This window comes from Trichoderma citrinoviride (assembly GCF_003025115.1).
Source record: "Trichoderma citrinoviride strain TUCIM 6016 unplaced genomic scaffold BBK36scaffold_11, whole genome shotgun sequence".
Lineage (NCBI taxonomy): Eukaryota > Fungi > Ascomycota > Sordariomycetes > Hypocreales > Hypocreaceae > Trichoderma > Trichoderma citrinoviride.
The window spans coordinates 485,817-513,639 of NW_020194719.1; the positions used below are offsets into that span (position 1 = coordinate 485,817).

Consider the following 27,823-nt stretch of genomic DNA (forward strand, 5'->3'; position numbering starts at 1 on the left):
ATCTCTCCCAAGACGCACGTCTCGCCCCCCCTTTCAACAACTCTAGACTCCCTCGAAAATAACCGACAGCCAGTCACAGCCCTCCCACCCTCCTTTGTCCCCTTTCCTCTCACCCGTCACCCGCGCTCTTTCGCCCTTCTGGTATCGGTCGTGCGTGTGCAATCGTAAAAAAAGTCAATTCCCCCCCTTCATTTTGTCCCTCTATTTGTTCATTGGATGATGGGTATTGGGGCCAGCGCTGTCCGGCGCACTGGGGGCACTGGGGAAGCTGCACGCACTTTGTCTGATAGAGTTTCATACCTATCAGGCTTCCATTTTGCCACACACTCTCTATAGACAAGACAACGGAGAGAACTATCAAAGAGTCGGAACTGCCGCATTCCTTGAGTTGATGCCACTTGGTTCCGCTGCTCAAGGGCCAATCATTGACGACGATACGGTTTCGAAATTCCATTTCTCAAATGGACCTTTTCCGTAGTAGGTTTGTTCTTTGAGGGAACAATTTCAATGAAGTCCATCTGCATTCCCGCTGGCCGATCTCATAGGTTCATCTCCAGATGGCCATCAGGAATGCGCAAGTAACAGCGTTCTCTTCCACTCATGCATGCACCTGCTAGTTATCATGCATCCGTGCATGAATCCTCCTGATTAAACCTCTGTAGTATGATCAGTCACTGGCAGGGCGTCGGCAGCATTTCATTTCTCAGCAGCAGGCAATTCGATCCGTGGATAGTAGTCTATTCCCAGCTGTAAACTCCGGTGCGGAGATGCGGGCACTTGCCTGTTTTGGGAGCCATAGGATTCCGTGCTTTCGTCGGCTTTCCACGGCAGGGCATGGCATGATGATAGTACTAGTGCTCGTACGTGTAAATCTATATGATGCGCATGCATGCCTACCTTAGAGAGCAACAAAGACGGCGAGCCACGAAATGATGTTTCGGTGAGTGCAGGAATGAAAGCAGCAGCTGTCATTGACCTTCTAGAAAGCAAAAGGAGCTTTGTCTGAAAGTTCTGTGCATGTCTTGCCGTGTCTTGAACCCTACGTTTTTGCATTCCAGTCATGTATGGAGAACGCTTCGAACAATGAACCCTGATGGTGAGCACGCCTCTTCACCAACAGGAGAAAGTCAAGAAAAGATAAGGAGGCACAGAGCGTCCATTCGAAGCGTCTAGAGCGGCTTCAAGACGAATGAGCCCGTTCTCACAACGGCTACCATACCTACTGCTTCAGGTCATGACGGCTGACTGAAGCCGATGTGTGTGTGTACTCGTCAACGTCAGAAAGCCAAGGCCCGGGGCACCAAGTCCGCAGAATGGATATCCGCAAGGGAGCGGTCTTGATGCTCGACCGCATTGCAATTGTCATCTGCAGGGTTTGTTTTGTCTGCTCTTCTTTCATGAGACATATCGCATACATTCACATGACGCAATGCATCCGTTGCATGTTGCCATCGCCAGCCGAGAGTCGGGGGTTGATGTTGGAGAAGAAGCAAACGAGAGCTTTTGTATGAGGTACCTGTAATAACGAAATAGTACCAGCTTTCGCCAGCCGTCTTAATACTACCAGTGCCTTACCCAAGAGAGGCTCTTTTCAAGCAACTGAAGTTTGTGTGTGACTTGTATTAGTAAGTACTGCTGTTAGTCTGGCGGAATGCGAGAAGGAGCAGCTGCATCACCAAACCCGTGGCTTCAACATCGGCATGTAAGCGAGGACCCTCTTATTGGACATCATCGCGAACCTCAAAAGAAGGCACGGCTCTCTTCCTTCCCCATCAGCCCCTTCATTACTGCCCACTGCATAACGACGCTCCTTCCCTCGCGCCGACAGTCCGACGACGAGGAAGCGACGTTCCAGCTGTCGGGGCTCCATCCATTGCAGTTGGATTTCTAAGCTCTCACCAATCTTCGGCTACCGACTTGCCGCAAGGCTCCACTGCCCTGCCGTTTCGGCCTCTGTGGTTGGGCGAGGGCGGAGAGGAAGAAGGAACGCGGTAGAGCGAGATTATTAACCACAAGTATTCACTCGGATTGTTTCCTTTAATCTAGGTAGTAGATCAAAGACTGGAGATTTTCCTTTAGCTATTAGTGGCTTTATTACTGTTTTAGTGGTATTTCTTCCCGCTCCAAGGTCCGTTGTTGTTGTTGAATCCTCAGCCGCAGAGGTGGGGGATGCATAATAGAGTACTGTAGTAGTAGTATATAGAGAAAAAATAGGTAGAGATGAAAATATGACACCCGATTGGGTCTGGATTATATCATCCCACTATCATCACTCTCTCTTTATACCTCTCTACTCCCATCACCTCATCGTATGAGAGGCTCCGTCTCGCTCTGACTACATGTACTGCATTCCCTTCAACTCTTCAGTCCATTCGTGCTTTCAACATCCAGCAATTGCTGCCTCTTTTTTGTCCGTCTTACCATCCCGGTCTGGTCTGCCAGCCTTTTGGCGCCCTTCTCCCGGAGTGGGGGCGTCCGTCTTTTAATAAATCGAGATTTTTTTTCTCTTCTCTCTTATTACACAAATACCGGTCCAGCGCCCCAGCATCGTATCGCCATCATCTCTTTTTCTGTTGGTTGTATCCGAAGAAGCAGTCGGAACCATAAGGGTGTGCGTCGTCCGCTCTTTCATCGGGGTCCGAGCTTGGGGACAAGAGGCAGCTCCCTGCACTCTACTTCTCATAACCATTCACCGAGTTCGTGCGACTCCAAAGGAGCACGTCTTCGCCTCTGCGATCGGCGTCTTTGTCCGAGGAGAAGAGCGACACAGCGACTCCGTCCGGCTTCTTCTTTCGTTTCTCAGCATCTTTGTCGTTGCATTGTTTGTCTCTGTCGTCACCAGTGCCGTCTAGGGTTATGCTCGATTCTCGATAAATTGTCCGGCTTGCCTTTGGATTTTCATGCTTTGACATCTTACAACTCTCGCGCTTTCAGAGATTTAAACATCAGACACCCAGCAGACCATCTTGCTCTCAACTGCTGCCATTCCACTTATTGCTGAACCATGGGTCTCTTGTGCGTCTTTCTCAAAAATGCGTCTCAGCCGCTGACTCAACTAATGAATGTGTGTCTTAATAGAGCCCTGGGAACGGCACTGGAGTGGCCAGAAGCCAAGCTGCGCGCAAACCAAGTGAGAGAATGGGGCATCAAGGTCGGTTGGCGTTGTCTTTCTGTGTTTCTGAGCTCGAGACGGGCACTGACAATAACTACAGCAACTATTAGAGATATGGAACAAGGCCAAGGGCAAAGAACGGGATGCCATGTTATGGGGAGATGAGGTTATACGCCCTCACCCCCATCCGGCAGTGTGCCGCTCTCATTTTCGCTTTGCTAAACAGTTCCCTAGGTCGAGTATCTTGTCGTCGTGTACTCAAAAGACGATTCAAAGGTGCTTCTTTCCCTCCGTCAAGCCGAGATTCTCAAGGCTCTCTCCAACAATGAGGAGCTCGCCGCGGCAGGCTCTGTCCCTGCGCTTCAGGATGAGACTGCTGTGAAGCCAAAGTAAGGCTTCCGGACCTTTCACTATGCTTCGTTATCTGACGCCAATTCTGTAGCAAAAATAGCAAGACTCTGCCCGTCTTCCACCCCGAGTTTGGCCGTTTCATGCTCGAGGCCACACCAGGGAAGCCTTGGGGCATCGGGCTCAAGGAACTCCTCGGAGTTGAGCCCGACATGAAGCTCCGGAGGCAGATTGCAAAGGAGCACATGATGTCTACCGAGTACCCCATCACTCTGACCACCTTCCCCCAGATCGGCATCCCAGGCCAGTTCACTCACCCATTTTACCCTCCCTCTGGGCCCAAGCTGCGGTCACAGTTTGTGCCGGACGAGATCGCCAATCCTCACATCCGATTCCCGACATTGGCCGCCAACATTCGCGCTCGAAGAACTCGCAAGGTGCAGGTCAATGTCCCCATCTTCCGTGACAAGAACACACCGATCCCCTGGAAAGATCCTACCGTCAACTACGACTTGCACAACTGGCCTGAAGACGATGACGTCCGCAATGGAGCCGCTCCGGACAACTTTATCCACATGGACGCAATGGCCTTTGGAATGGGAAGCTGTTGTCTCCAGATCACCTTTCAGGCCAAGAACATTGTCGAGGGCAGGGAACTGTACGATCAACTGCTTCCTCTCGGCCCCATCATGCTGGCTTTGACCGCAGCAACGCCCATCTATAAAGGCTTCGTAGCGGGCACTGATGTGCGGTGGAATCAGATCAGTCGCTCAGTCGACTGCAGAACACCAGAGGAGCTTGGCGAAAAGGTAAGCAGAGTTCTTCTCCCTCCCTCTGTTTTCTCCAAGCACCACCGTGTGCCCCAAACTAGTTTATGGCAGAGCTAACTGGCACTTACAAAGCCCCTGAAGCATGATCGCTGGAGGATACCCAAGTCGCGATATGCCCCCAATTCCACATACATTTCAACAAACCCTCGACTCCGACCAGAGTACTTGGATCCCGATCTGGTCTTTGATCCGGAGATCAAGGCCACACTAATCGATGGAGGCATGGATGATCTTCTGGCCACCCATTTCGCTCATCTGTTCATCCGAGACCCCATCGTCATCTTCGAGGAAGACCTCCAGGAGCTTGATTTGACAAAGACGGACCATTTTGAGAACATTCAGTCGACTAATTGGCAGCACATGCGGTTCAAGCCACCCCCTGCTGACAACAACATTGGATGGCGAGTTGAGTTCCGATCGATGGAGATTCAGGTGACCGATTTCGAGAACGCAGCTTTCTCCGTCTTCATGGTTCTGATCACACGAGCGATCCTCTCGTTCGACCTCAACTTCTACATCCCCATCAAGAAGGTGGATGAGAACATGGAGCGAGCCCACGGCATAGATGCCGTCCTCAAGGACAAGTTCTACTTCCGCAAGAACCCCTTCCCCAGTCGACCCTCGCGCGCGAATACCGCTTTCAACGACGACAGCAGGCCAGGCTCTGCGATGCCCAGCCGGCCAGGATCGCCCGGCACCCTCCCTGTCGAGGAAGAGTACGCAGAGATGACGATCAACGAGATCATCAACGGTTCTCCCGACGGCGACTTCCCCGGACTGATTCCCATTGTTGAAAGTTATCTCGACAGCGTCAACGTCGATGTCCAGACCCGTTGCGAGCTGGCAACCTACCTCTCTCTCATCAGCAAGCGGGCGAGCGGCGAGCTCGACACGGCCGCGCGCTGGATCCGCAACTTTGTCGACGCCCACCCCAACTACAAGCACGACAGTGTCGTCGACGATGTCATCACCCACGATCTCATCGGACACGTCGTGGCCATTGGTGAGCGGGAAAGCACCGGCAGGGGCTTCGCCGGACTGGACGTCCCCGGGCTTTCCAACTTCCTGGGCAAGTTCCGGGCCACGGGCCGGGAGGTGATTGCGCCGGATGCCGGCGAGAACGGAGAGGAAGAAGCGGATCGTGTGTCGCGGAAGCGAAAGAGCGAGTGGATAGACGGGACGACGACGGCCGAGGTTGGAGCGTAAGAATTTCGAACGTAAAGTGCCGCCCCCTGGGGGTTGGGATACCTACTTGTGCGTTGGAGAGCAGCAGGCCCGTCTGGCAAGTTCATATTCATGGATACCAAGCATATAGTTTTTGTTTTCAAATGTTTTGCTGTTCCTGGTTATTCATCCCTATATATGATGACAGAGTTCGTGCCGTTGGTTCATCAATATCATTTCTGATGTCAGATGTTTTGCTGTGTTTCTAGCAATACAACCCCTATATATAATAACAGAGCTCATGCTGTTGATTCATCAGCATCATTTCTGATGTCAGATATTTTGCTGTGTTTCCAGTTATTCATCCTTTATATATAACGACATAGCTCATGCCATCAGTTCATCGACATAGTTTCCTCGGCCCTCCCCTTTTCAAGGTCCACATAACAAAATCATGTAAAGAAAGAAGACGAAAGCGTAAAGAATCAATCACAGGCATCGAGAAAGATAAGGGGAGCAACCACGTCAATAACAACGGGTTAAAGCATTCATGTATACTGGGGCGTTTGACAAAGAAGGGTTATATAAAGATGAAGAAAAAGAGATGCCTCGTTGGTCAAATTTCTCCTCTTTTACCTACAACTCAATGGGTGAAGAGCTGTTATCGTCACATAAACTAAACTTAATCTAGCCCTACCTATACAATTATTGCGTTTATGCCATGGAAAACATGGAAACATTGTCAGTATCAGGTTTCCCACAAACCACGACGAGTCTGTTCCATATGGACTATTCGCGAGGGCGTAAAGGCTAAATCGTTCTTTGTTAAATTTCCATCCCATATCCATGGGCATTTATCTACGGCCACCTCAAGCGCGAAAATATTTGTTACTTTTATTAACTATATAGGCTGGCCTACCTACCTGGAGACCGTCAAACAAGAATCATTTCTCACTCCATAGTTATACAAGGCAAGGGACACCAAGCGCACTCCTAAGCAGGTTACATCACCGAATAAGAAGCATGACATACCCTGATACTAGCAACCATGGTTTCCAACGTTTGCCTTCTCCTGGATATTGGTCACCACAAACCCATAGTCCCCTATCAACAAAAAAAAAAAAACTCCCATCCAAAGCCGGTCTCCAACTATCCAATAGTAGTATCAAAACACAGGGGTTTTCCCCAACTGAGCACTTTCCTAACGGCAATGTCTCACAGTGGCCGCAGTTACGCTGGCATCGTACTTTGTATTATACTGATAGTCGTGTATAAGAGAAAAAGTACAGAATAGTACAATACAACCATATCGTACACCGTACCAAGAGCCCGCAAAGATCCTCCATCATGGATAGATCAACCCCCCGTTGTCCCGTCTCACAATCTTCAGGCGCCCGAAACTTCTTTACCCCCCCTCTGAGGGTGGCATCTCAACCTCCTCTAGCCAAACCGTCAAACTGACAAACAGGGAGAGGGTGTGCGAGATCTAGTAGCTCCCGTAAGTTGAAGGGAGGAAGGGCGGGGGCCGTCCAGCACAGCTGACATCAGATCTCTTTGTGCCGACATTCCTTTCAAGACGTCCGTCCATCTGGCCCCTTGAGATAGCAACAGCGGGATCGGAAACTGACCAATGGACGCCGTCTCTTTCGCATCGACACTTCCCGCCCTCCATCTTTGGTGTCGTGGGTGTCGATAACTGAATGGGCCGGGATCTCTCATCGAGCTACAGAAACGGCAGCGTGACCAACCTTGAAGCAAGGCAGAATTAGTTGGAAATTGTAGAGTAGCACTCGGTACTCCGTAGTCATGCTTGTATAACGCATGTTTCAACCCTCCAAAAGGAAAATAAAGATACATGACTGCTGGAGGGGGCCAGTTCGCCGAGACGCTCGGCTCCGGCCAGCAACCGGTGAGGGCACGCCATGAAAAAGATCGGGCCACCGGCATCTCGCTGCCTTGCGACGGTCCTAAACCCCCAGTCATTGCTGTCAAATCAAGGCTGGAATGGACCCTGTCAGGTGGCCTCTCCTAGCCTGTGTCTCGGAGGACAACCGATCTGTCGGTCAATAGCATTCCGCGGAAAGACCCTTGCTTGAGCGAAGGCTTTGTCTCGGGTGTGTCTCCCGCCTTTCTGGGCAAATCCTCTTGTTGATTATCCCAGCCGACTTTTGACGCAAACAGACGTGTCTGATAATGCTACGATGCTGAAACCTTGCCAGTGGGGGACAAGGGACAACACTTGTCAGGGGCATCGGAAGTCTCTGGTTGATGTCTCACACTCTGCTGGCAGCGCGTGGCAGTGAACACATGAGAGTACCGACATGTGAGAACTGACAACTACAGGCTCTCACTGTCCTGTCATTTCACATACTTCTTCATTTGGGCATTCCTCTTGACCGGGGACAAAGAGAGACAGCGTAACTCGCTTGGTGATGGCATCAACAGGGGTTCATATTGTCGGGATATGTCCGTAGTATTAGTCGTATCATGGCCTAAGCAGAGGAAGACATGGAACAGGGCTCGAATAATGCAACGAGAAACTGTAGCAATCCAGCACTGACCTGGTGCTCCTGCTCTCTTTGAGTTATGCAAGAGTCTTTCCGGCGTATAACTCACGCCGCTCTTCTCCAAGGAGACGATTTCTCCAGAGCTGGATTGCCATATGATGGCTTTGTACAGTAGTATCCTGAAAGGGGCGTGAGTCTAGATTCTCGGTAGGACTCGGCACGAGATATAACGCATGATTCGACGGAACTATGCATGCAGGTTCAGTTGTGGAAGGCAAAAGCTCCATGTTTGCTTCTTCAGCTGTGAATCATGCTTGTGCGGCTTCCTTAGAGAAGACGTACGGCACCATAAGCCGGGGGGAGGCACTAGTCGGCTTGGATGGTTGCAAAGATGCAGCAGCAGCGTCGGTATCTAGTTATCGCAAAATGCCACCCGTCTCGTCAACCGGCTTCCAGGTGGGCGGGCGTTCGTGACGCAGCTCGGCTGAGATTTCAATGTATTCGTATGGAGCCTGTCTAACTTCAACCCCATCTACCCAGCTTGCCAGCTCAACTCCACATCTCGCGACCGGTGTATGCATGTATCATGCCTAGTGGAGATGAACCGCAAACACGGAACTGGGCAGCATACATAGTCCAGAGAGGCCGAGTCCGAAGTTTGCAGCAAGGAGGGCAGCAATACCCTTGGTTGACAGGGCAAAATCCTTGGTTGCCGTGCCTTGACGCATCGCGAAGTCGCAGGTACAGTGGGGATAGGGGGGGCGTGAGAAGTTTGCCGCCGGCAGAGATCTCGCGGCAACAAAGGATGACCTCCTGATCTGATCTGATCTGGCCCTCTGGGACTCTAGGGGCGATCTGCGGTCGCCATTGGGGCAGGACACAGCTCGCTGGGATCAGAAAGGGCGTGGGAGGTGTGTGGTGTGGCAGAGGAGGCGTGTTTTTAACAAAACAATCCAACGCTGTGGTTAGTGGATATGGCCTCTCTTGTGCAGGCCGCCTTGTTTGGAAGCGCAGAGAGTCCGCGGCTTGTTTGGCTGGAGCCGGGCCTGGAGCTGGAACCCGGGAACTGGACGCCGACCATCTGCCAGACCTCATATCCCTTGCCTCTTGGAAATGATGCCCGAGCGGAGAACTCTGTCCGGCCGGCCTGTCTGGTTCGGACCCTTGTAATCGTGTCTTGGGTTGCTTCAGCCGCAAATGCCCAGTTCGAACGTCACCGGCACAGGGAGGGAAAGGGAGATGCGACGGGGGCCACGTGCCGACTTGGCTGTTGGAGGGAAGAGAAAAAGGAATGAAGACAACAGAGACGAGAATAGCCGCAGATGCTAAACATAGTAACAGCAACGAGTAGTGCTGTATCGTAGCACCTGGATTTGCATCGCCGGGGGCATGTACAGAACTGTACTCCGTATGGACCGTGTATCTCGCGGACCTGCAAAGGACCGGGGAGCGTGTTAGTCCGTAGTAGCCAAGCTGCGCGAAGTCAGTGCTTCGTATGCATCTTGTTTTGTCTCCGGGCAGATCCGTTGGTCCACTCACTGTGCGGCTGAAGGTGTTGGCGCGCTCATCGACTCCAGCGATGTTTCGGAGATGGGCCAGGCCGGGCCAGAAGCTAATCTCGCCGAGCCTGCATGGCTTGAGGAATCGGCGAACTTGGTGTTGCATCCTAGTGTCGGCTAGTTTTTCTCGACACACTCTCGCTTGCCCCAGATATACGATGCTCCGCTCCAAGTTCCTTGGATGGGTAGATGCAGTCCATGCTCTTGTACGATCGGCCCATATCTGACAGGCAAGTCAACTCTCGTGACAATTGGACGAGGCACTCCATTAGATGGTTCATCGTCACGGCATCGATCTTGCCTCGTGCCGCAGCGCAACAACAACTCCAGGCAGCCCCCCCCTTTCCTGTGGCCAAAACTCCGAATCCCCTGTCATAATCTGAGTCGATCTTACTTCCCATGTGCTCAAAATCCCTTGGACCCCGCGGATCGGAACACCCTTGGCAACGGTGTGAAGGCAAAAGTGGCTCAAGTGATGCCACCCCTTCCAGCAAGCACCCACACGCTTATAGTATATGGCGCAGGTTGTTGTGTGTGAAAGGGTTTCAGGGCAGAGTGTCCAGACGCCCCGGTCCCGGATTCCTGTCGAGTGGGAATGGGGTGGGAGACAAGGGAAGCTCCTCGCATTGGACCCATAGTTGATAGAGCATTCTGGTTCCAAGTACTCCGTACTTGTGCTCGATAGTAGATAGCCATCACCGGCGTGTGTGCGCGATGCCGCAGGAGATGATATGGCAAGGCACAGCAAACCGGCCCATTTCGAGTTGTACGGGCGACAAGACAATGCGAGGCCAGGCCAACTCCGCTCCTCGTCTGCGAGTATCCGCTTGAACCGGCCGTCTATACGAGAAAATCGTCGATTTTGCTTTCCGTGTATCCAGTACGAGCCGGCGCGTGTCGATGACAGCCGCACCCGAGCGCCAAGTCACAAGTGTTTCTGCTGTCAAAGACTGGCGTTTGCCTGTTCCTCGCCTTGCTGCTTCTTTCTGTATAGCCTTGCCGTCAAACAACTCCCCCCCTCCGACTTCTCCAGAGCCGGCGACGATGACTTGTCTTGTTCTCTGTCCTCTTTCTGCTCCTCTCGTGTGCTTGTTCCTCCGCCCATCGGAAGACGAAAGAGGCCGCCAAGTCGAGGAGAGCAGCATGGCTGAGACTCTGGACCCGCGTGGCTGGCTGCGGGCTCACATGAATATGAGCAGGAGACGGTGCCCGGCAGCAGCTCACGGCGACCATTGGCTGCCGTATCCTGGCTGTGGCTTGACCGTTGAAGGTCTGGATTCTTTTTCGATATCAGAGTCAGTCAGTCGGTCAGTAGTCCAGTCAAGGGGGAAAGACGACGATGACAAGGCAAGGGGAAGAGATTGGCGTCTGTCCGTGATGCAGCGCGAAAAGGAAAGCTGAGCTGAGCTGCAGTTCCTTCCCGGTCTGTCGCCTGGAGCTGGGTTAGCACGGAGGTACCCTGCCCTGGGCTGTACCTGCCGCTGTGCTGGCAAGAGCACCGTAGCTCTTGTGTCCGGCGATGCGAGGTACTATGAGCACAACTGTCCGTGATGCGCAGATGAGATAATACGGCCCCTTGCCTTACTCGCTCACCTTGCACTGTGGCAGTTCGACAGCAGAACTGATCTGACAGCATCGCCAAACTGAGCTTCTACAGCCAAAGGCGCCTCCAACGATCAACGACGGCTTCAGCCATGAGTGGAAATGACTCAGAATCCTCCCCGGCTTCTCACGAGACCCGGGATAATCAAACCATGCCCTCAGCTCGGCCCTTGCTGCCGCTGAGCCCCGGCTCGTCACATTGACATCTTGCCCTCACCCCCCCCCTCTGCTGGTGGGTTGCGCAGCATGAGGCGCTGAAGCCCGTCAAACGGCCATTCACATGATGCACCCGCGCACTCGTGCAGATACCCAAGGCAGTATGCTTCGAGTAAGGTAAGGTAGTAAGGGTGTTTGCTTGCTGGTGGACAGGTACCTAACTTGTGATACCTTGCAGGTCTGCATAGTGGATGGTATATGGAGAGTACCTTACGGTATATCGTGTACATTGCACATGCATTGCGCATCCCCCTGGTGATACCGCCGAATCTATGTGATGGCTGCATATGCCATGATGCCCAAAGGTAACCATGGCTGGGCAGCCTCCGGGACTTGACGGAAATTGAGATCAAGATTTCGACTGAGATCAAACGGGCTCTGCCGTTTGCAGAGTTCCTGCGTAACCGGGGAGCGATGGCGCGCGATGCAACCGCCGTCGCTACGAAAAACCCAGGGAGCCGCACATCTTCTGCCAAGGGTGCAAGGTGTTTGCCGATTCTTGGTATGCAGGTTTGTGTATGGATGGCTGACTTGTATCGACTTGGTTCTTGTTGTCCTCATTTCATAGACTGGGTTGCTCTGTCTGCTTTGCTAGGAGTTCGCAGTACAACGTGACAGATCAAGAACTGCTGCCACGTATAGGGACCGACTAGGTGATATACTAACCGGGACAACTTCCAATCTATCCAAAGCGAACCGAGTATCGTCTACTGCCGTCTGCTATGTGATGTGATAGTGATTGACTGGTTGACTGGTTGACTAGTTTGACTGGGACAAGACGAGATGAGATGATGGCAAGGCTGCGTCTTCCAGGCGCACACAGCAAGGCGTCTGTGTGGGACGACCCACGATCGCTGCAGGGTATTGCTCCGCGTGGTTTTCGGTTTGTTGGCCATTGCTTGCGATCGATCAGGGGGGTGGGTTGCTGAGCTGTGGCTTTTCCGGGATTCGACCCCTGGCTCACAGCTGTTCCGAGGAGACGACATGCAAACTTCAGGTGGGAAACGATGGCTATTGGTATGGATTGTCCAGGTGCCTCGTTTACAAGGACGACTATAGCTGGCTCCCAACGCCTTATCTTGATCCTTCCACAGTTTAGATTACATACATATTAATAGCCCAGTGATCACTATATCACACTGCCTTGTTGTAGCAATCTGTAAAAAAGCAAGTACATCAGACCACTTCAGCTCGCTTACTCAAGCCGGGGCTCTATACCTCAGCAGTTCACGCGATACGACAAAAAAGAAAAAGCAAAGAAAACAAAGAAGAGCCACTTGAACAGGGATATCTCGCTCTGCAAGTCACCAAGTATTCAGATTATTTGTCTCTTCTTCCTGCGAAACCACACGGGGGTACAAAAATACATACATCGTACAAAATCGCACTTTTCACAAACGCGCACTGCATGCCAAAAGCGGAAGCTCTTGTCTCTCAATATTATCTTCCTGCGTGAAGGAGAAAACAAGCCTCGTTTGTTTTCCCCCCTCCCCTCACGCCCCTGGCTGCAAAAGAGACGGGAAGCAGATCGAAAAAGAGACCGCCAGAAACAGATGCAGGATTTGAGGAAAAAGGTAGTAGAGAGAAGGAAAAGAAAAAAAGATTGCTATATTGTGCCATTTGCCATGTTTTCTCTGTGCTCCGTCTGTAATACAAGCTTAACGCCACAAAGCCCGGCAGCTTTACCCCTTTGCCTCTTGACAATGGACAAGACGTTGTAAGAACCACGGCAGCTTGCCTTTTCCTTACGCTGTGGCATACGTCACAGAGCGCTACTGGACGGCGTCTTGGAGATGCTATGGATCTTTGGGCTATAGTTGTCATGTTTCCTATATGTGATGCATCAATAGAAGCAGTTGGTTTCGAGTCGCAATACTAGATGCTGAACTCGAGTTAGCAGGCTCAACTCGACTATCGTCCTAACCATGTCACAGAACCTCACTCTCCTCATAGTATAAAAGCACTAGACCCAACATCTCCATCCTCACATATAATAAATCATCTGCATCTGCATCTGCATGCACCTATATCCAACTTCCATGCCCATACCCATAACCCACGTCCACGTCCACAACCCACCGTTCCACAAACACACTCGTCCGCAGCGTCACTCCCCATGTATAAGTAAGTAAAAAAAGCAAAAAGCAAAGAAACGAAGAGAATAGAAAGAAGCCTGGTGTACCCGTAACACACGTTTCTTTTTTTGCTGCTCAATAAGCCTTGTGGACGCCAAAAGCCAACGCACACACCACACTCACACAAAGGGGGGGAGCACGGGCACGAGGGGGGAGGGAGGAGGGAAGCACCAAGGCACACACAACGAAGCACGAAGCATCAAGGCCCGTGCCACAAACGCAACCCAAAAACGATTTCTGGCAACACAACCGCAACGCAAGAAAAAGGGAAAGAAAGACAAGATTCCGCGTCTTGTGTCCGATGAGGTCCAGCAGGCTCCCCGCCTGTCCGATCTCTTTCCGCGACCCCCCCTCCTTGAACCTCAACTCTCCAGCCTCGTACCACCTATTAGACTACCTTGCTTAGGCGTAGTTTTCTTTCTCAGATGAGAGGCAGATAGTACTACCCACTTCGTACTTTGCACACATTGCCTTTGTCTATACGTACTTCCTGCTCCCTGTTTCATGCAACATACATGCACACTCCTTTGTACGCCCGCGCATATGTAAGAGTAGAGCAAAGCCCGGCCTGCCTTGTTTCCTCCATCTCGGCTCCTCCCAGCAGCCAGCCCTCTTTTGCCCCCATGTATCATCTTGCATGCGTCTTCCCACCACCCTCAAATCCACTCCTCACCAATCGCCCTTGCATGACAACGCCGGACCTCCTCCCGGCCCGTGGCTGCTTTCTTTTTTTTTCTCCCCTGCTTGATGAGATGTGACGAAATTTTGTGACGAGTCTCCTTCTTCCTGCTATTACAGCTGCTGCTGGCTGACCACTCATCCTCCAACGCGGCTACGGGCAACAACGCCTCAGACAACCCATCATCAAATGGGGATTGGTGCCAGCAGAGTTGTGGCGTTCTGCCCAATGCAAGTTTGTTGCTTCTTCTCCCCCCCTAAGCGACGAGGCCAAAGTTGCCGAGCTCTGGTAGTGTGTATCTCCCGCCTTTCCTTGTCGTGTTGTGTTGTATCATGTCTCACTAACAATAGCCAAGTCCTGGCTTTCTGTCCTTCCTCCCCCCCGTGCGTAATGGGAGGACAGCGATTAATTGATTGATTGACGAATTTGACTGATTGATTGCCAGCAGAGCGCATACCCTGCTCTGTGCTCCTCATCCGTGTCCGCGAAGGAGGAAAGCGGCCCAGCCGTTGGCTTCTTCATCATTCGAAACTTCCTCGGTCAGTTACCAGAAAAGAAGTCATAGCGTTTATCCCCATAGTACGGGGCAGCACATGGCAGAGGGGGGGAGGAAAATCGCCGCCAACGCTATTTTGCATCGGACTCTCCGAGGCACGGCACGGCCCCGAACGATAAACAAACGAACGGCTAATACTCGATGCCGAGTGGGTAGATAGTAAGTCGTAAGTAGTAGCACCGCTGCTAGCCCGGGCCATTGTGCGTTGGGTGCCGTTCTAGACGGGCCTTCATCGAGATATGAGATGATGTAGTGTAAGTCCGAGCCAACAAGCGATCTCGTTGCATGGTGCAGGGCTGCCACTCCTTCCAATCAAGCCCATCGAGACGAGCAGAATAGTACAGTAACTCAAGGAGTCGTCAACCAGCAAACACAGAGAGATGACGATAGATAGGGGAAGAATGCTTTCCAACCTGCGAAGCCCAAGCAGTGACACATGCAATATCACACCTGCAATACCCCCCCGTCCTCCCTCTATCTCCTTCTCCTTCTCTTCCCCTCTGCACAGCGGCGCCCACCCGCTCACACAAGGCATCTCGCCAGACGACAATAGGCCCTTCACTTCCCCCTCTTCCCTCACCTTCTGGCCTTCTTGTCTCCTCGCCTTTGTCCTATCATCCATCTTCCCATTTCGTAAGGCCATGCATATCCGTCGCTGCAGCTACCCGCCTGCCGATCCGTCCGCCGTCAGTTCTCACCCCAAGCCCCCTCTCCCCTTCGTGATAGGCGGCCCCCCAACCTCCTCTTCTTTTGTTTTCCGTTTCCTTTCTTTTTGAACCCCCCCTTTTCTTTGCTATTTATGTACTTTAGCTAGACTGCAAGTTCTATCGCCTGCATGAGAGGGGCAGGGCAAACAGCTGAACGGATTTTCGTGACAGGAAAGATCCGTGCAAGCGAGGGGAGAAGCGTATACTACATGTAATAACATGCAGAAGTAGGTAAGCTTCGCTAATGTCAAGTACATGTCCCCCTTCTTCTCTCAGGCTTATGAACTTGCCTCGTTCATACGCACTCCATACCGTACAAACAAGCCGTTTTCAACTCCCCCGTCATAGTAATAGTTCGCACAGAATCGAGTCCCCACGAAAAGTAGAGATAAAGGCACATGGACCAGAAGCAACTGCTGCATTAAAAATCTCCGTCCTCAGAAGCAAAGCCCTCGTGGCGGTCACGCCATAGAACTATTATAGAAGCATGTTGGTTGCAGCCGTGAACGCATCCTGCAAAGCTGTACAAACAAAACACCCCACCACCGAAAAAAAGAGTAACAAGCAAGAATAAGAAAAAGAAAAGAGAAACACGGCGCTAGAAACCGGTTGCCCCCAGCCATTGAAAACCCACGAACAAGCATCCACCGGTGCGAAGAAGAAAGCAAACAAGCGGAAGAAGAGTCACGGAACAAAGAAAGAACAAGCAGTCGAAGAAGCAAAGAATGTCCCTGTCGCCGACTTACCTTACGTACTCACTCCCCTCAGATATACTGTAAATAGTAATTCTAAACACACCAGCCCAGCCCAGCCTCGCCCGTCAAAATCGAAAATCAGCACTAAATACCTCCCTTAGCCGCGGGACCGAGTGCTACAACCTAATCTCACTCCAACCCTTCTCTACCCGAAACACAGCGTCACTTGATCTCCCCCCCTCACCCCAAGATCTCATTCCCTTTCCCTTCCCTTGCCCTTCCCCCCCCCATCCTCCTCCTCCCGATCCTATTACTAAAAAAGCAAGATGAGCCAATCACCGTCTCATTTCGCCCAAAAAGCTTAGCGTAGCCTGCCCCGGCCTTGCCTTGCCTTGCCTTGCCTTTGCCTGATTGCGAGCCTATGACGCACAACGCACCCGGCTATCTTGCTAAGAGGCCAACAGACGACTCTGACAATAGGCATTGTAAGACGCAGAGCAGAATGAGGAATCACAGGCTAATCAAAGGTACTCTATCATAACTGAGCGGCATGATTGGTAGTGGTGGCAATCATAGAAAGATAATAATACGCACAATCAACTCAAGTAGACCAGCTGAACGGTATCACGCGCACGAGGCCCTCATGCACGCTTACTTGCGCTTCATTCTAACATTAGGTACGCTGAGGTAGAATAGAAGCAAAGAAATGAGTGCCAACGCTGGTTGCTTCTGGTGCTCCCTTGTGGTCCAATGCATTCATCACTTAGACGAGCCATCAACGTCCATTAACTTTTTTTTCATTTTGTCGCTGCCATGGCAGTGGTACCGGCGATGTAGTGGCAGACGCAGTAAACTATTTTTGTCTAAAGTCCTAAGCAGATTTGGCATCATTGTCCCCGAGACAGACTGTCATCATGAAAGCTAAAGTTGCCCTGAGCCTGGAGTATATATGTGTATATATATTGAACGCCCGCAATGCCGTGGTGATTTGCCGCCCAATCCCAGTGAAAAGGGAAAAAAGAAAGAAAGAAGCCAGAAGAAATAAAGAAATCCCCGCAACCAAAAGACATGTACAGTAAAACCCTCAATGCAGGCCCTTGAGTAAATGAAATGGGTATTTTGTTCTGCAAAAGATTTTGTTTTTCTGACTCAGAAAAATGTTCATCGTTTCTTGGAATCATGAATCACTCGCTGCTAGTTGAGCCCCACGCCTCGGAAGGACCAATAAGCACGGTGCAAAAGGATGTGAAGATGTTGTCGAGCCTCGAATGCGAGCCGCGCTCTAGCTTCGCTCCTCGGGCTTGGGCCGTAGTGATCTGGCTTCCAGCTGGCGCTTGCGCTCCAACTTCGCGTAATGAAGACCGCAAGCATTGCACAGCGTTCTGGCACCATCGGGACCCCGTCTCCATTCTGGTGTGTCGATGCGATTACAGCTGTGGCATCGGCCAGGAGGAGCAGCGCGCTGTCCATTGTTAGCGGAGCCCCTTCGAGACAGGACGGCGGTGGCTGGAAAAGGCGTCGTCAACTTACCCCTCGGCGCTTTTTGACTTCCGTCATGCCATATGGTGGCTTGATGGAGTCTCCATACATGGGAACGTCTTGGTCTTCTTCGTAAGGACCCTTTGGCGGCTTGGCACCTTCGCGGGCCCTCTCGCTCTGCAGCGATGCCACGATCACTTCTCTGCATTGCTCAAGAGAGCGCTTGAGGTACTCGACGTTGGAGAGCATATCGCTCACTTCCCGTTCAGTCGGCAGGCGTTCAGGGATTGGCTGAGATCCGTGCTGCTCCTGGGCGATGCGCCCGTAGGCCTCGGCGAAGTTGAAGATGGTGCGCGAGCAGGTTCCAATCTATAAATCTTTGTTAGCTATCATACTTTTGTGTCAAGCTTGTTTGGGCTTGTCACTCACTCGACTCAAAGCCTCCTGGTAACTCCAGCTTTCAAACGATCGGGATGTCCCGTTGTCGTAACGAGCCCTGGCAGCGTACTCGGCCTCTTCGGCGTGCGTGGGCGCCGGCCTAGCATCATACTGCCCCGGCAGATGCGAAGCCGGGTGACCTCGAGGCGAAACCTGATAAGGAGGGAGCGGCTGCTGGCCGGGGGGGAGCTGTGCCGGCTGGTAAGGAACAGAAGTCGGCGGCGGCGGCGGTTGGGAATACACGCCATTCAAGCGGTGATCAGACGGCTTCGGTGGCTCGGCCAGGATGGGGAAGGGGATGAGCATCGTGCTTCGTCGGGGGGGTTGACCGGCGCTCAGACACGGGCGGCGGCAGACCGGGCCTGCCATTGCTAAAGGGTGCTCTGGGGGAATCTGAGTAGGCAGCGTGGCTCTCCTGCCGAGGAGGGAAAGCAGCGGGGTGCAGAGGCTGCGATGAGTGCTTGTCGGCCTCGGGATACTGTCGAGCAGAAGGGGCAAACGGCGACGGCAGACTTGCGCCAGGCTGCAGAGGAGGGTGCGCGGGCGGGGGGTACTGCCCGGGTCGCGCACCCGAAATGACTTCTGAGATTGACGGTAGTGACTGACGAGTCGAGGACTCGTTGTCGGGAGACGGTCGTCGAGGCTCTGAGGAGATCATGTTGGCAACGGTTGGCCCAGATGAAGGCGGATGAGAATAGCTGGTGGGATATGGCTGCGGCGGATAATGGGCGTTAGGGGCAAGAACTGAGGCTGCTGCCATGACAGGCTGGTCCAGGTACCGTCGGTCGACGGCTTCTCGGTGTTGCTGTTGCGGATGGGGAGGTTGCAGAGGTTGATGCTCAGGTCGCGTAGGAGTAGAAGGAAGACTACTTTTGGAGAGCGAGGGGGGAGATGCGAGTTAATAATTCCGCCGGCTGGAGAGGGGGGGGTGTATATGATGGAGCGGCTAGGCCTGGGGAATGCACGAGTAAGAACGTACCTCTGTCGGGTTCCAACGTCACCCGGTTCCATAGCGCGTGTGGCAAGCAAAAGATCTAGCGCTCAGGGTCGTCGATACATCTGACTTAGCACGGATACTAGGGGCACAGAGCGCTGGGTCGAGCTCGGCGTGTGCGGTGGAGTGACGGCTGGGCTGACGACTTGGAAACGGGGGCCAAGGATGATCGCAGCAGACACGCATATGTACAAATATGTACAGGCAGTATAAGCAGGTCGGCCGGGTCCAGACGCGGTGGGGGGCGGCAGCGATAAGTCGGAAGCTGTGATCGAGAGAATGGGCGAAGCGGGAAGCGAGGACAAGGCTATGTATAAATGATGATGCTAGGTGGTAATAAAGGCCATCGCCGAGTTGGCCAAGCCCTGTTGTCTCCCAAGCGCAAAGACCGGGGTCCCAGGCAAGAGATCTAAACTCGTGGTGGCGTCGAGAAGTTGGGTGATGGCAGCCCCAAAGCTGGGCCAGTACGGAGTCGGCTCCGTACACCTCGAGCGGCTCGACCAATGGGCCGGGGTCTAAAGACAGCCTTCTGAGATGGGAGGATGCCCTAAGGAGGCCCTTGGCCCGGCCCCAAAGACAAGAGATTGAGGGACAAGCAAGATGAGTGCGAGTGGGACCCCGGCCCAGGCAAATCCGCGGTACTGGATTGCACTTGCTTCTGCGTCCGAGCTAGCGATTTTGGGCGGTCATAACGTGGTCCCGGGTGTGCAGGTGGTGTGAGCATAAGATTCGAACTTTGATCCCTGCCATCTAGCGCCGGGAGGGGTGAAGATGATGGACAAGGGCGGGAGTGGGCGTTGGAAGCCTGTGGGAAAACGATGGCGCAGCGGACCCCTCCCCGATTCCTAACGGCACTCCTCGTGCTGCTGGAATGCTGGAGCGGCAGTGGCAGGGGCGGCTGAAGCCATGTTTCTGCGCAGAGAGCCAAAGAGCGTGCGCCTCGACGGGCCGGAGGCGTGTGGGTAGGTAGGCACTGTACGATACGGAGCTTGGTCGCCGAGACCCAGGCCCAGAGGTCGCAGCATGCGCGTAGGGTGTGCTCCGTATTTGATCTCGATTCGCGCCCTTCCTTGTTGACGCCACGATATGGAGTGTTCGCGCAGCGAAGAATGCTGCTTATTTGCCTAGGCGCTGCGGAGCTGAAAAAAGTCGACTGACAACTTGCACCCAGCTGATGGAGTCAGCCATGGCCATTCACTTACGTACGAAGTACTTGCGCTTTGATCGTGGCCATTCAGCCAGCCAGCCAACTCGGATCAGCCAGCCGCTGTTGGTTATAAAGACGGGAGAGATGATGGTGCATGATGAAGATGGAGCACGGAGGAGATGAGATGATCAATGATGGACAAATGATGGACCAGGGTTTGTTGCCAGCGAATACTGTAACCTCAGGTAGGTTAGTAGGTACTCACACCTGCCGTACCATATACAAGATCTATCAGCTCGAGGTAAGCCTTTGCCTGCAATGTAAGGCGAGGGCAGGTAGTATGCACTACCATGCATGCATGTCCTGAAAGACAACGGCAAGAACAGGCGGCAGTAGGTATTACCTGGTACAACTACCTTACTTGTGTCCACAGAAGCGGGAGAAAAAAGGAAAGAGAACACCAGGGGTTTCTGGCCCGCTTCCAGGACGCGATCAGCAGAGATTTTGGAACGATACAATGACGGGGAAGGAGCCAACGGCTCCAGCCTAAGCCAGTCTGGGAGCGTCCTTGCCCATCCCCATTGAGCACCTTCATTATTAAGTACCAGACAGAAAGGCCAGGAGGCGGCTTCCTTTTGAAGTTGAGGTCCTTCCACAAGTGAAGCGGTAATACTCGGCACCTTGCCGCTCCACTGGCGTTAGCTCTGGTGCGGCATGGTGAGATGCGCCTGCCTCATCGGAACGATCAGACAATCTGCGATCACGAGTCGGGGCCGGACGGGGTCGAGGCCCTTCACCAGCGAATTGATGACGCCTAGCTGAAGCCATCGTCAGCCTCTCGTCTACGGGCGTGCGAGGTACCGGAGCCACTGTCCTGTTTCCGTGTGGTGCTCTAGAAGCAACCAGCAAGGTGAGCAATGTAAGTAGTACTGGTTGAAGCTGCCAGATATCGGATCGCTGACGCGAATCCAGTTGCACGATCTCGACGGACCAAAGAGCTGACGGGGAAGATCGTGCATTACTTCTTCATGCAGGAGCACAGCTGACCATCGGCAGTAGTAGTAGTCGCATTTGCCACTCTTTCGCAGCACGTCTGAATGAGATGGGCCCGCCAACCGCATCTCAACCAGCCCAGAACGGCCGTCGATTGCTTGTCGACTTGTACGAGTATGGTATCTCGGAACCGGGGCGATGCCAGATTCACGGTCCCCAGATCGGGCCTCTCATGCCGCAGCTCGACAATGTCACTCATACAAAGTCTGTACCTGAGATTCATCAACACCCGTCTTTGCTGTACTGCGCCCCCTATTCGAAAAGATCCTCCCAAGACGATGCGGCCTCAGATTGTTCGCTCCGTACTGGATGCACTGTTTCTTGCTCTTATTTTGCAATCGCTCCCATTTAGCGCCCTGTGTCGCCCTCAAGCAACCGCGATTTGCTTCAACGAGCGCTTTTAGTGATTCGCCTACCAGGAACCTTGGCGCCATGGACGGAGCATCGTCCAGAGCGGTAAATCTGGCCCCCTCGGCTGGGGTGCTAGTTACCGTGCATCGTGTCTCTTCAGTATATTGCTCGTACATACTTGCACATCTACTGGTGGTGGGCCATCGTCTTGACCTTAGCGACGGCCGCAGCTCAAGCACCCCAGGGCCTATAAGCATCTACACGATAACTCAGCCAGCGGTCTGCTGAGGAGCTAATTCGTACTGATGGTCGCTTCTCGCATAGGTGGCATGACCAGCAGCATCGTCTCTATACATACAGGCGCTATGAGCCTCGTGAGGTCTACAACTGCCTGCTTGACACAGTCTGGAGCAGGGAAGGACAACATCTGCCTAGGCAGAACAGAATGGTAGGCTGCTTGGTCAAGGAGAAGCGTTCGCAAGTGTCCAACTTGTCCAGCTACTGCCCCATCGACTGACAAAGCAGACACTTTCTTCAGCGGCTGGCCTCTACTTTCTACAAGCATGAATTGTCCGAGAAGGTCCTTGCAGACATTCTTTGCACCGTCATATCTGTCTTGGCGAGTTTAGGGCTTTGGTTCCACAACGACGTACTGCTGCTACGAAAATACTACGGGCTGCAACCGACCCTCGAAGCCAGCGGACAACCCCCCCTATTACCGAAACTCAAGCAGCGACGGCGCTACAATAGCTGCGTGCGGGTGGCACCCCGTTGCAATCGCGGCCTTGTAAGATGGCGAGATGGCCCGCCGACCCAATCTCGCTGAGATGACGACTAGTCCAGATCAGATGCCTCTGAATTATGGATCTTGATCACGCCAGTCAGGCGAGCCTTGTCCGCTCCTGGGTTGGCTCAACCCAGGTTAGTATGCGATGAGATTCGCTCTCCCTCCGTCACTGTAAGTCCTGCCTATTTCGCACTGGCTATCACTACACGCCTCTAATTTATGATAGATGAGCGTTGCGCTACTTAGTACGGAGTACAGTACAAGTCGCATCTATGATCGCAGCTACACTATTGCATGCGGAGGGACTTTGAGTTCTCCGTTCCCTCAGACGTCTTGATCAAGCGCTACCCGCACGATGTTTCCCGGATGAACACACCAAGGGTGACAGCCCCGGCCCAGCATCGAGCTGAGATGTTGCAAACGAGCGCTTCGTAGGGATGCGACGATAGGCTTCCCATTGTTTTTGCAGGTCCAACCGTGGCTGCTTAGTGCGTTGATTAGGGGCTCGATGGGACAGCACGAGGGCCCTGTGCATTTTGCCCACTCTCTCAGTCTCACTGCTTCCAGCTATTGACAGGTCCCTTCGCTGGAGCAGCATAAGCCGTTGCATGTGCTTGTACTTGCATTAGAGGATCACGGTCATACGGCTGCTGCTGCTAGGTATTCTGACTGACAACCCTCGACGTGGTATGGGCACAAGCGCAGTATGGCATCCACAACGGAGCACTAGCTTCGATCTCCTCCCGGCAACACCTCCCAAACCACTGGATGCTTGATCCTCAGCCGTTTGCTTCTGCCTCATGGGCCAGCAATATACGAGGTATGATCCTGACCCTGAGTGGCGCACCGCACGCAGTTTACGCGCGCTGAACAGCAATCAAGACGCGGAATTGGCCAGTCATGAGTGAGTGGCTGAATCCTTCACGCTTCAGATCCATTCAGGGTGGCTGATGGCGATGCGTCTGTTCAAGGATTATGGCCCGGCCAATCTCAATGACCAAAGGCCACGATTGTGCTCGCGTTCACACACATCGCCACAGTCTCCGCTCCTTGTGCCGCCAATCGACCGTCTTGCGGAACTCGGAAATTTTCATAGCATGGCGATATCTTGTGGTTGCTGCAGCGAGCCTGTATACGTGGTTGTGTTACCTCTCAGAGAGACATGGTGAAGGGAAAGAAGTAGGAAGGCGAGCAAGGGAAGAATCAATATCAGCATATACCGGCTTGATCTGAACGGATGCTGATATGGCAGATGCAACGCCTCGGCCGAAGCTCAAGACGTGTACTCCATGCCCTTACAGAGACCAGCAGAGTCTCCGCGGCAAATGGGCGTGTTTCACACGCGATATACGACACACAGACATATCAGTCAACTCCATACCATTATTGCGGTACCTGGGAAGATGATCTCGCATATAAGTCCCACTTCCAGATGGCGGCGGCTTTCGCGATGTTCGAGCGAGGAGTACGTATACTATTACCGCTTTCGCCCTGACACACTTGCGCCGGGGTTTTGAGGCAAACCGGCATGGCTTCGACTTGAAGGTCAGAGTTGCGGTTGGCCGTACTTGATGCAAAGTATCTGCTCGACAACTTCGCAACACAGGCACGGCAGGCTGGTTCTTCTCGTCATGAGACGGGCAAAGCGGGGTTCAATGTATTGCCTCTCGGTCTAGAACAAAGAGCCCTTCCCTCTCACAAGGGGAGTTTTCTCAGCTGGTGCCTCATGCAGACAGAAGTCGACCAGAAGAGCCAATGGACGGACCAAGAGACACTGCAGGCATGCCTTAGAACGAGAAGCCCTTGCCCGTGCGGATTGCAAGCCCTTGTACGAGTAGTATGTATCAACAAATTTGATTCTGTGGCTCAAAGAAACACCCCACAGGTGTCGGAATCGCACGTGGCGTGTGCTTTGAGCTTCTAGGCTGGGAGGATCGAATCTTCTTGCAGCTCCGAGCCAAGCAGACAGTCCACTTCTGACTAGGTCGAGCAGCGGTATCGTTCAATAGCGCCGATTGTCTCTTCCTGATGGATCGATCAAACGGCGTCCCACTAGAGCCACTTTTACGTCTCTCTTATTTTCCCTTTTTTTTTCGATCACACGCGCACGCGCCAAACCTCAACGCCCGACACGAGCCTTCTCCATCGCGAGCCCGTTTACGAGTCAACGAAATTAGCATGCATTAGTCTGTGTATGGACAAGCCATGTACGAGTGCAGATTCACTGAGCCGCTGCTCAAGACCGCGCTCTCGCCGCCGTCCATGCATGTCTTGCGATCAATCACATTAAATGTGATGAGCTTTCTGCCTGTTACTGCCTTTGCATCGACTTTTCCTGGTCTCTTGCGTGAAGCTCATTGACGGGCTCGGCAGTCACTAACCCGATGGGAAATGGCCGCTTGACGGTTGAGAAAGGGAAAGGGAAAAGAAAAGGGAGAAAAGTGTGACAGCCGGGTCCAACAACTAGGATGGGCCACCCAGGGGCTCACTGGCCCGCCACAGTGTTGCGAGCCTTGGAGATCGGCCGTCGAGGTGTCCTGGCCTTTGCCTGCTGTTCATTAATAAGAAATGGCAAGCGAAGATCCGCTGGGAAATAATGACAGCTCCTTCTAGCATGTCCTTGATGTGGAGGGAAATGCGACGACGGATCATCTCTCCGGATATTGCGTATTCGGCACGTTTCCTCTCTAAGCGAGCATGGCCCTCCTTTGAGCAGTATCAGAACGATGCATACTAGTATCTAGGACGCAAAGATTCTGCCACCAACGGTACGGCCACCAAAGGTACGGACACCAAAGGTACGGACACCAATCAAGGCGGTAGTAGCATATTCAGCATCATTCGCTCTGCAGCCCTAGAGGTGGTCATGATGCTTGGTTATTAACATGTCACAACAGCGGGTGGATTAGGCACTTCCTCACTTGAACATCCCCATTGCCCAGTATAGTTTGGCCATATGGTGTGGCACACAATCTGCGATTCACCATGTAATAAGCGCACTGCACGAGCTCGATCCGAAAGTACGGACCATTACCAAAGCTGGAAGCCTCCCCCGAAAAACCTGCCTACCTGAACAGATCCTTCTCACATGGTCTGCGAACGGCCGAGCGAGGAGCGTGGCGGGCTCTATCCGACGAGAGACGAGTACATACTTCGTATCAACAGCACAAGTATACGTACGGGCTTACGAATATGTGGCCTACTGTTCGTCTGCCTGCACTCCGTACTCTGTCTAGCTGACTGATATCCAGCAGCCGTATTCTCCGGCTGTTGGGGTGTCGATAATTTGATGCAGAGGGCAATCATGCAGCCTCCGGCTCATCTCTATATCGGCCGTGTCTCTGCCCCGGACCTCCTTTTTGCCCTCATCGGCATCCTCAACGACACACGGAACCTCGGTACTGGTACTACCATTTCCTGGACCGGCAACTGCCTATTTAATGGATCCGTCCAGAGCAGCAGGAAGGGTCTCGTAGCAGGGTACGGCATAATACACGCTATTCTTCGGCTACGTCTATCTGAAGTTCCGACAGGAAGATCGAGGATGTTATGAGCAGGCGTCGGATGACACCACCCCAGCTTCGTCCCCGTCTGCTCTCATGAAATGTTGGCTCCGCAATATAGATACGAAGTACGTATACTGCAATGCTGGACACGATGGCATCCCAGGCCATTCTTCGATGGCTGCCTCCGAGATGGGGCACGGGCATGGCATAACGCAGACGGCATTTTGCGTTCATTATCACGCACTCCCGTCCTGCCCTTTGCAGGGTGTACATGGCCTAGATTATTCTCCTGACTTTCTGGGGAGTGAAAAAGGGCGGACTGGAGATCTGGCCACGATGCTGGTACAGTACAATCAGATGCGGCTGGGGGTTGGAAGCTTCCAAATGTCCATGGTCATGCAGCAACTACAAGCAGTGGTAGTAGCATGGTGGTATTATGACGCCAAGAAGAGTGAAGCCTAAAAAACAAAGGGATATCGCAGGTGTCAAGTGGGTTGGCTACTCTCACACCCCTCTCGGCAAGGGCCGGGTATGTTGACGGTTTTGGGTAAAAGGACGATTCCCGATTCTGGGATGCAGCCCTCGTGTGAGATTGCTTGGCTTATATCAGATGTCCTCACCCGATGTTACTCAATCGAGGGGTCGCAGATAAACAAGTACGAGTTTACCGGCAGATGAAGAATCACGACACTGTTCCAACGCCTAGAATGAGACAGGTGGGTTATGGACGGAAGAAGAAAGAAGACAGAAGGGAAAGGGGGAGAAAAAGGGTGGACCATCCCCGATCGTCTGATCTGAGCGATCGGCCTTGTCAGTGTTGAGCTGCCGTACAGTATACAGGTACGGGTACTCCATGCATGCTGCGTACTCGCTTCGCGCACGCAAATTGGCACGCGTTTGGAGCTGGGATGTAGGGGGCGCCTACTTCCAGCTTTCGGCGTGAGATTTACCCTCCGTGTGACTGATCGTAGATGGATCAGATGGGCCGATTTCCTGCGGTGAGGAGGGGAGGGGGGCAAGAGGCTAAGATTTGGGGGTCAAGGAGTGGCTCTAGAAGGGCGGGTTGCCTTTGCGGCAAAAGGCTCTGCTGACCAGTTCCAAGCTCTTCTGTTTTCAGGCTGCACCTACGAAAGACAGGAGAACTGTACTTCGAAAATTGTGTCGGAAAAGCGGCCCCCTTTGCCCAAAAGTGCTATTATGAGTGGCGATGGTGTTGTTGAACTCCTGGGTTGAGAGGTTTTCTCCCTACCACAAGATCAAGACGGGAGTTCAACGATGCCTTTGATCTCTGGGTGAAAGGGTGAATCGTTTGGCTTTGGGGCTATGTTAGGGTGAAGCCAGAGGAGCAGCAGCGAGACGAAGGGCTCCGTTCCCTTTAGGCTGGAAGCTTGCGTCGAGGGGGAGGGGGCCGGGAGGGCTAGAATGTCATCGAGCCTACGGGATCGAGGACGATGAGAGAACTGACGGGATGAGTTCTAGCTGTGAAGCTGTTGGCGCCATGATGTCAAGGACCCGTGGGAATGGCTCCGCTGCCGGCAAAATACCAGCTGCAGTACGGAGCTAATGTGTGCAGAACGCCCACGAGACAATTTCTGTACAAGGCCTCTTGTCTGTATCGTAGTATTAGTATGGGCAAGTCATGGGCAAGCATACACGGACTTCCTGCAGTATGGGACTGTGGTTGGGAAGAAAGCGCCGTGTGACGCATCACCCAGACACGATATCTGGGATTCTCTTCCAATCGCCGCCACACCACCACTGCACAGTGCTGTAAGCCCCAACCCAACGTGAGGACGTGGGTGAGTGGTTTGGCAGCTTCTTTTTTGGCTTTGCATACGGGAGATTTATTTTCAGCCACTGGGATCGAGCTGGGGGCGCGGCTGTGCCCGTCCTGAGATGTCAGCCGGACAATGTGCGATGCTGCTGCTAGCAGTACTGTAAGTAGTAGTAGTGCTACT

At 53.0% G+C, this 27,823-nt stretch overlaps 2 protein-coding genes across 2 annotated transcripts; one reads left to right on the forward strand and one right to left on the reverse strand.

The window, feature by feature from the left end:
* Positions 1 to 3,004: 3,004 nt before the first annotated feature.
* BBK36DRAFT_1161245 (glutamate-cysteine ligase) lies at positions 3,005 to 7,757 on the forward strand (the record flags this gene model as incomplete). The annotated part of the gene is made up of 7 exons (XM_024894356.1): positions 3,005 to 3,015; positions 3,079 to 3,151; positions 3,213 to 3,278; positions 3,347 to 3,501; positions 3,555 to 4,269; positions 4,363 to 5,492; positions 7,745 to 7,757. The coding sequence occupies 7 exons, from the start codon at positions 3,005 to 3,007 to the stop codon at positions 7,755 to 7,757; spliced, it is 2,163 nt and encodes a 720-aa protein (XP_024747510.1).
* Positions 7,758 to 17,392: 9,635 nt separating this feature from the next.
* BBK36DRAFT_1178560 (hypothetical protein) lies at positions 17,393 to 19,038 on the reverse strand (the record flags this gene model as incomplete). Its single annotated transcript, XM_024896136.1, has 5 exons — positions 17,393 to 17,572; positions 17,641 to 17,958; positions 18,019 to 18,337; positions 18,369 to 18,896; positions 19,007 to 19,038. The coding sequence occupies 5 exons, from the start codon at positions 19,036 to 19,038 to the stop codon at positions 17,393 to 17,395; spliced, it is 1,377 nt and encodes a 458-aa protein (XP_024747511.1).
* Positions 19,039 to 27,823: the final 8,785 nt, after the last annotated feature.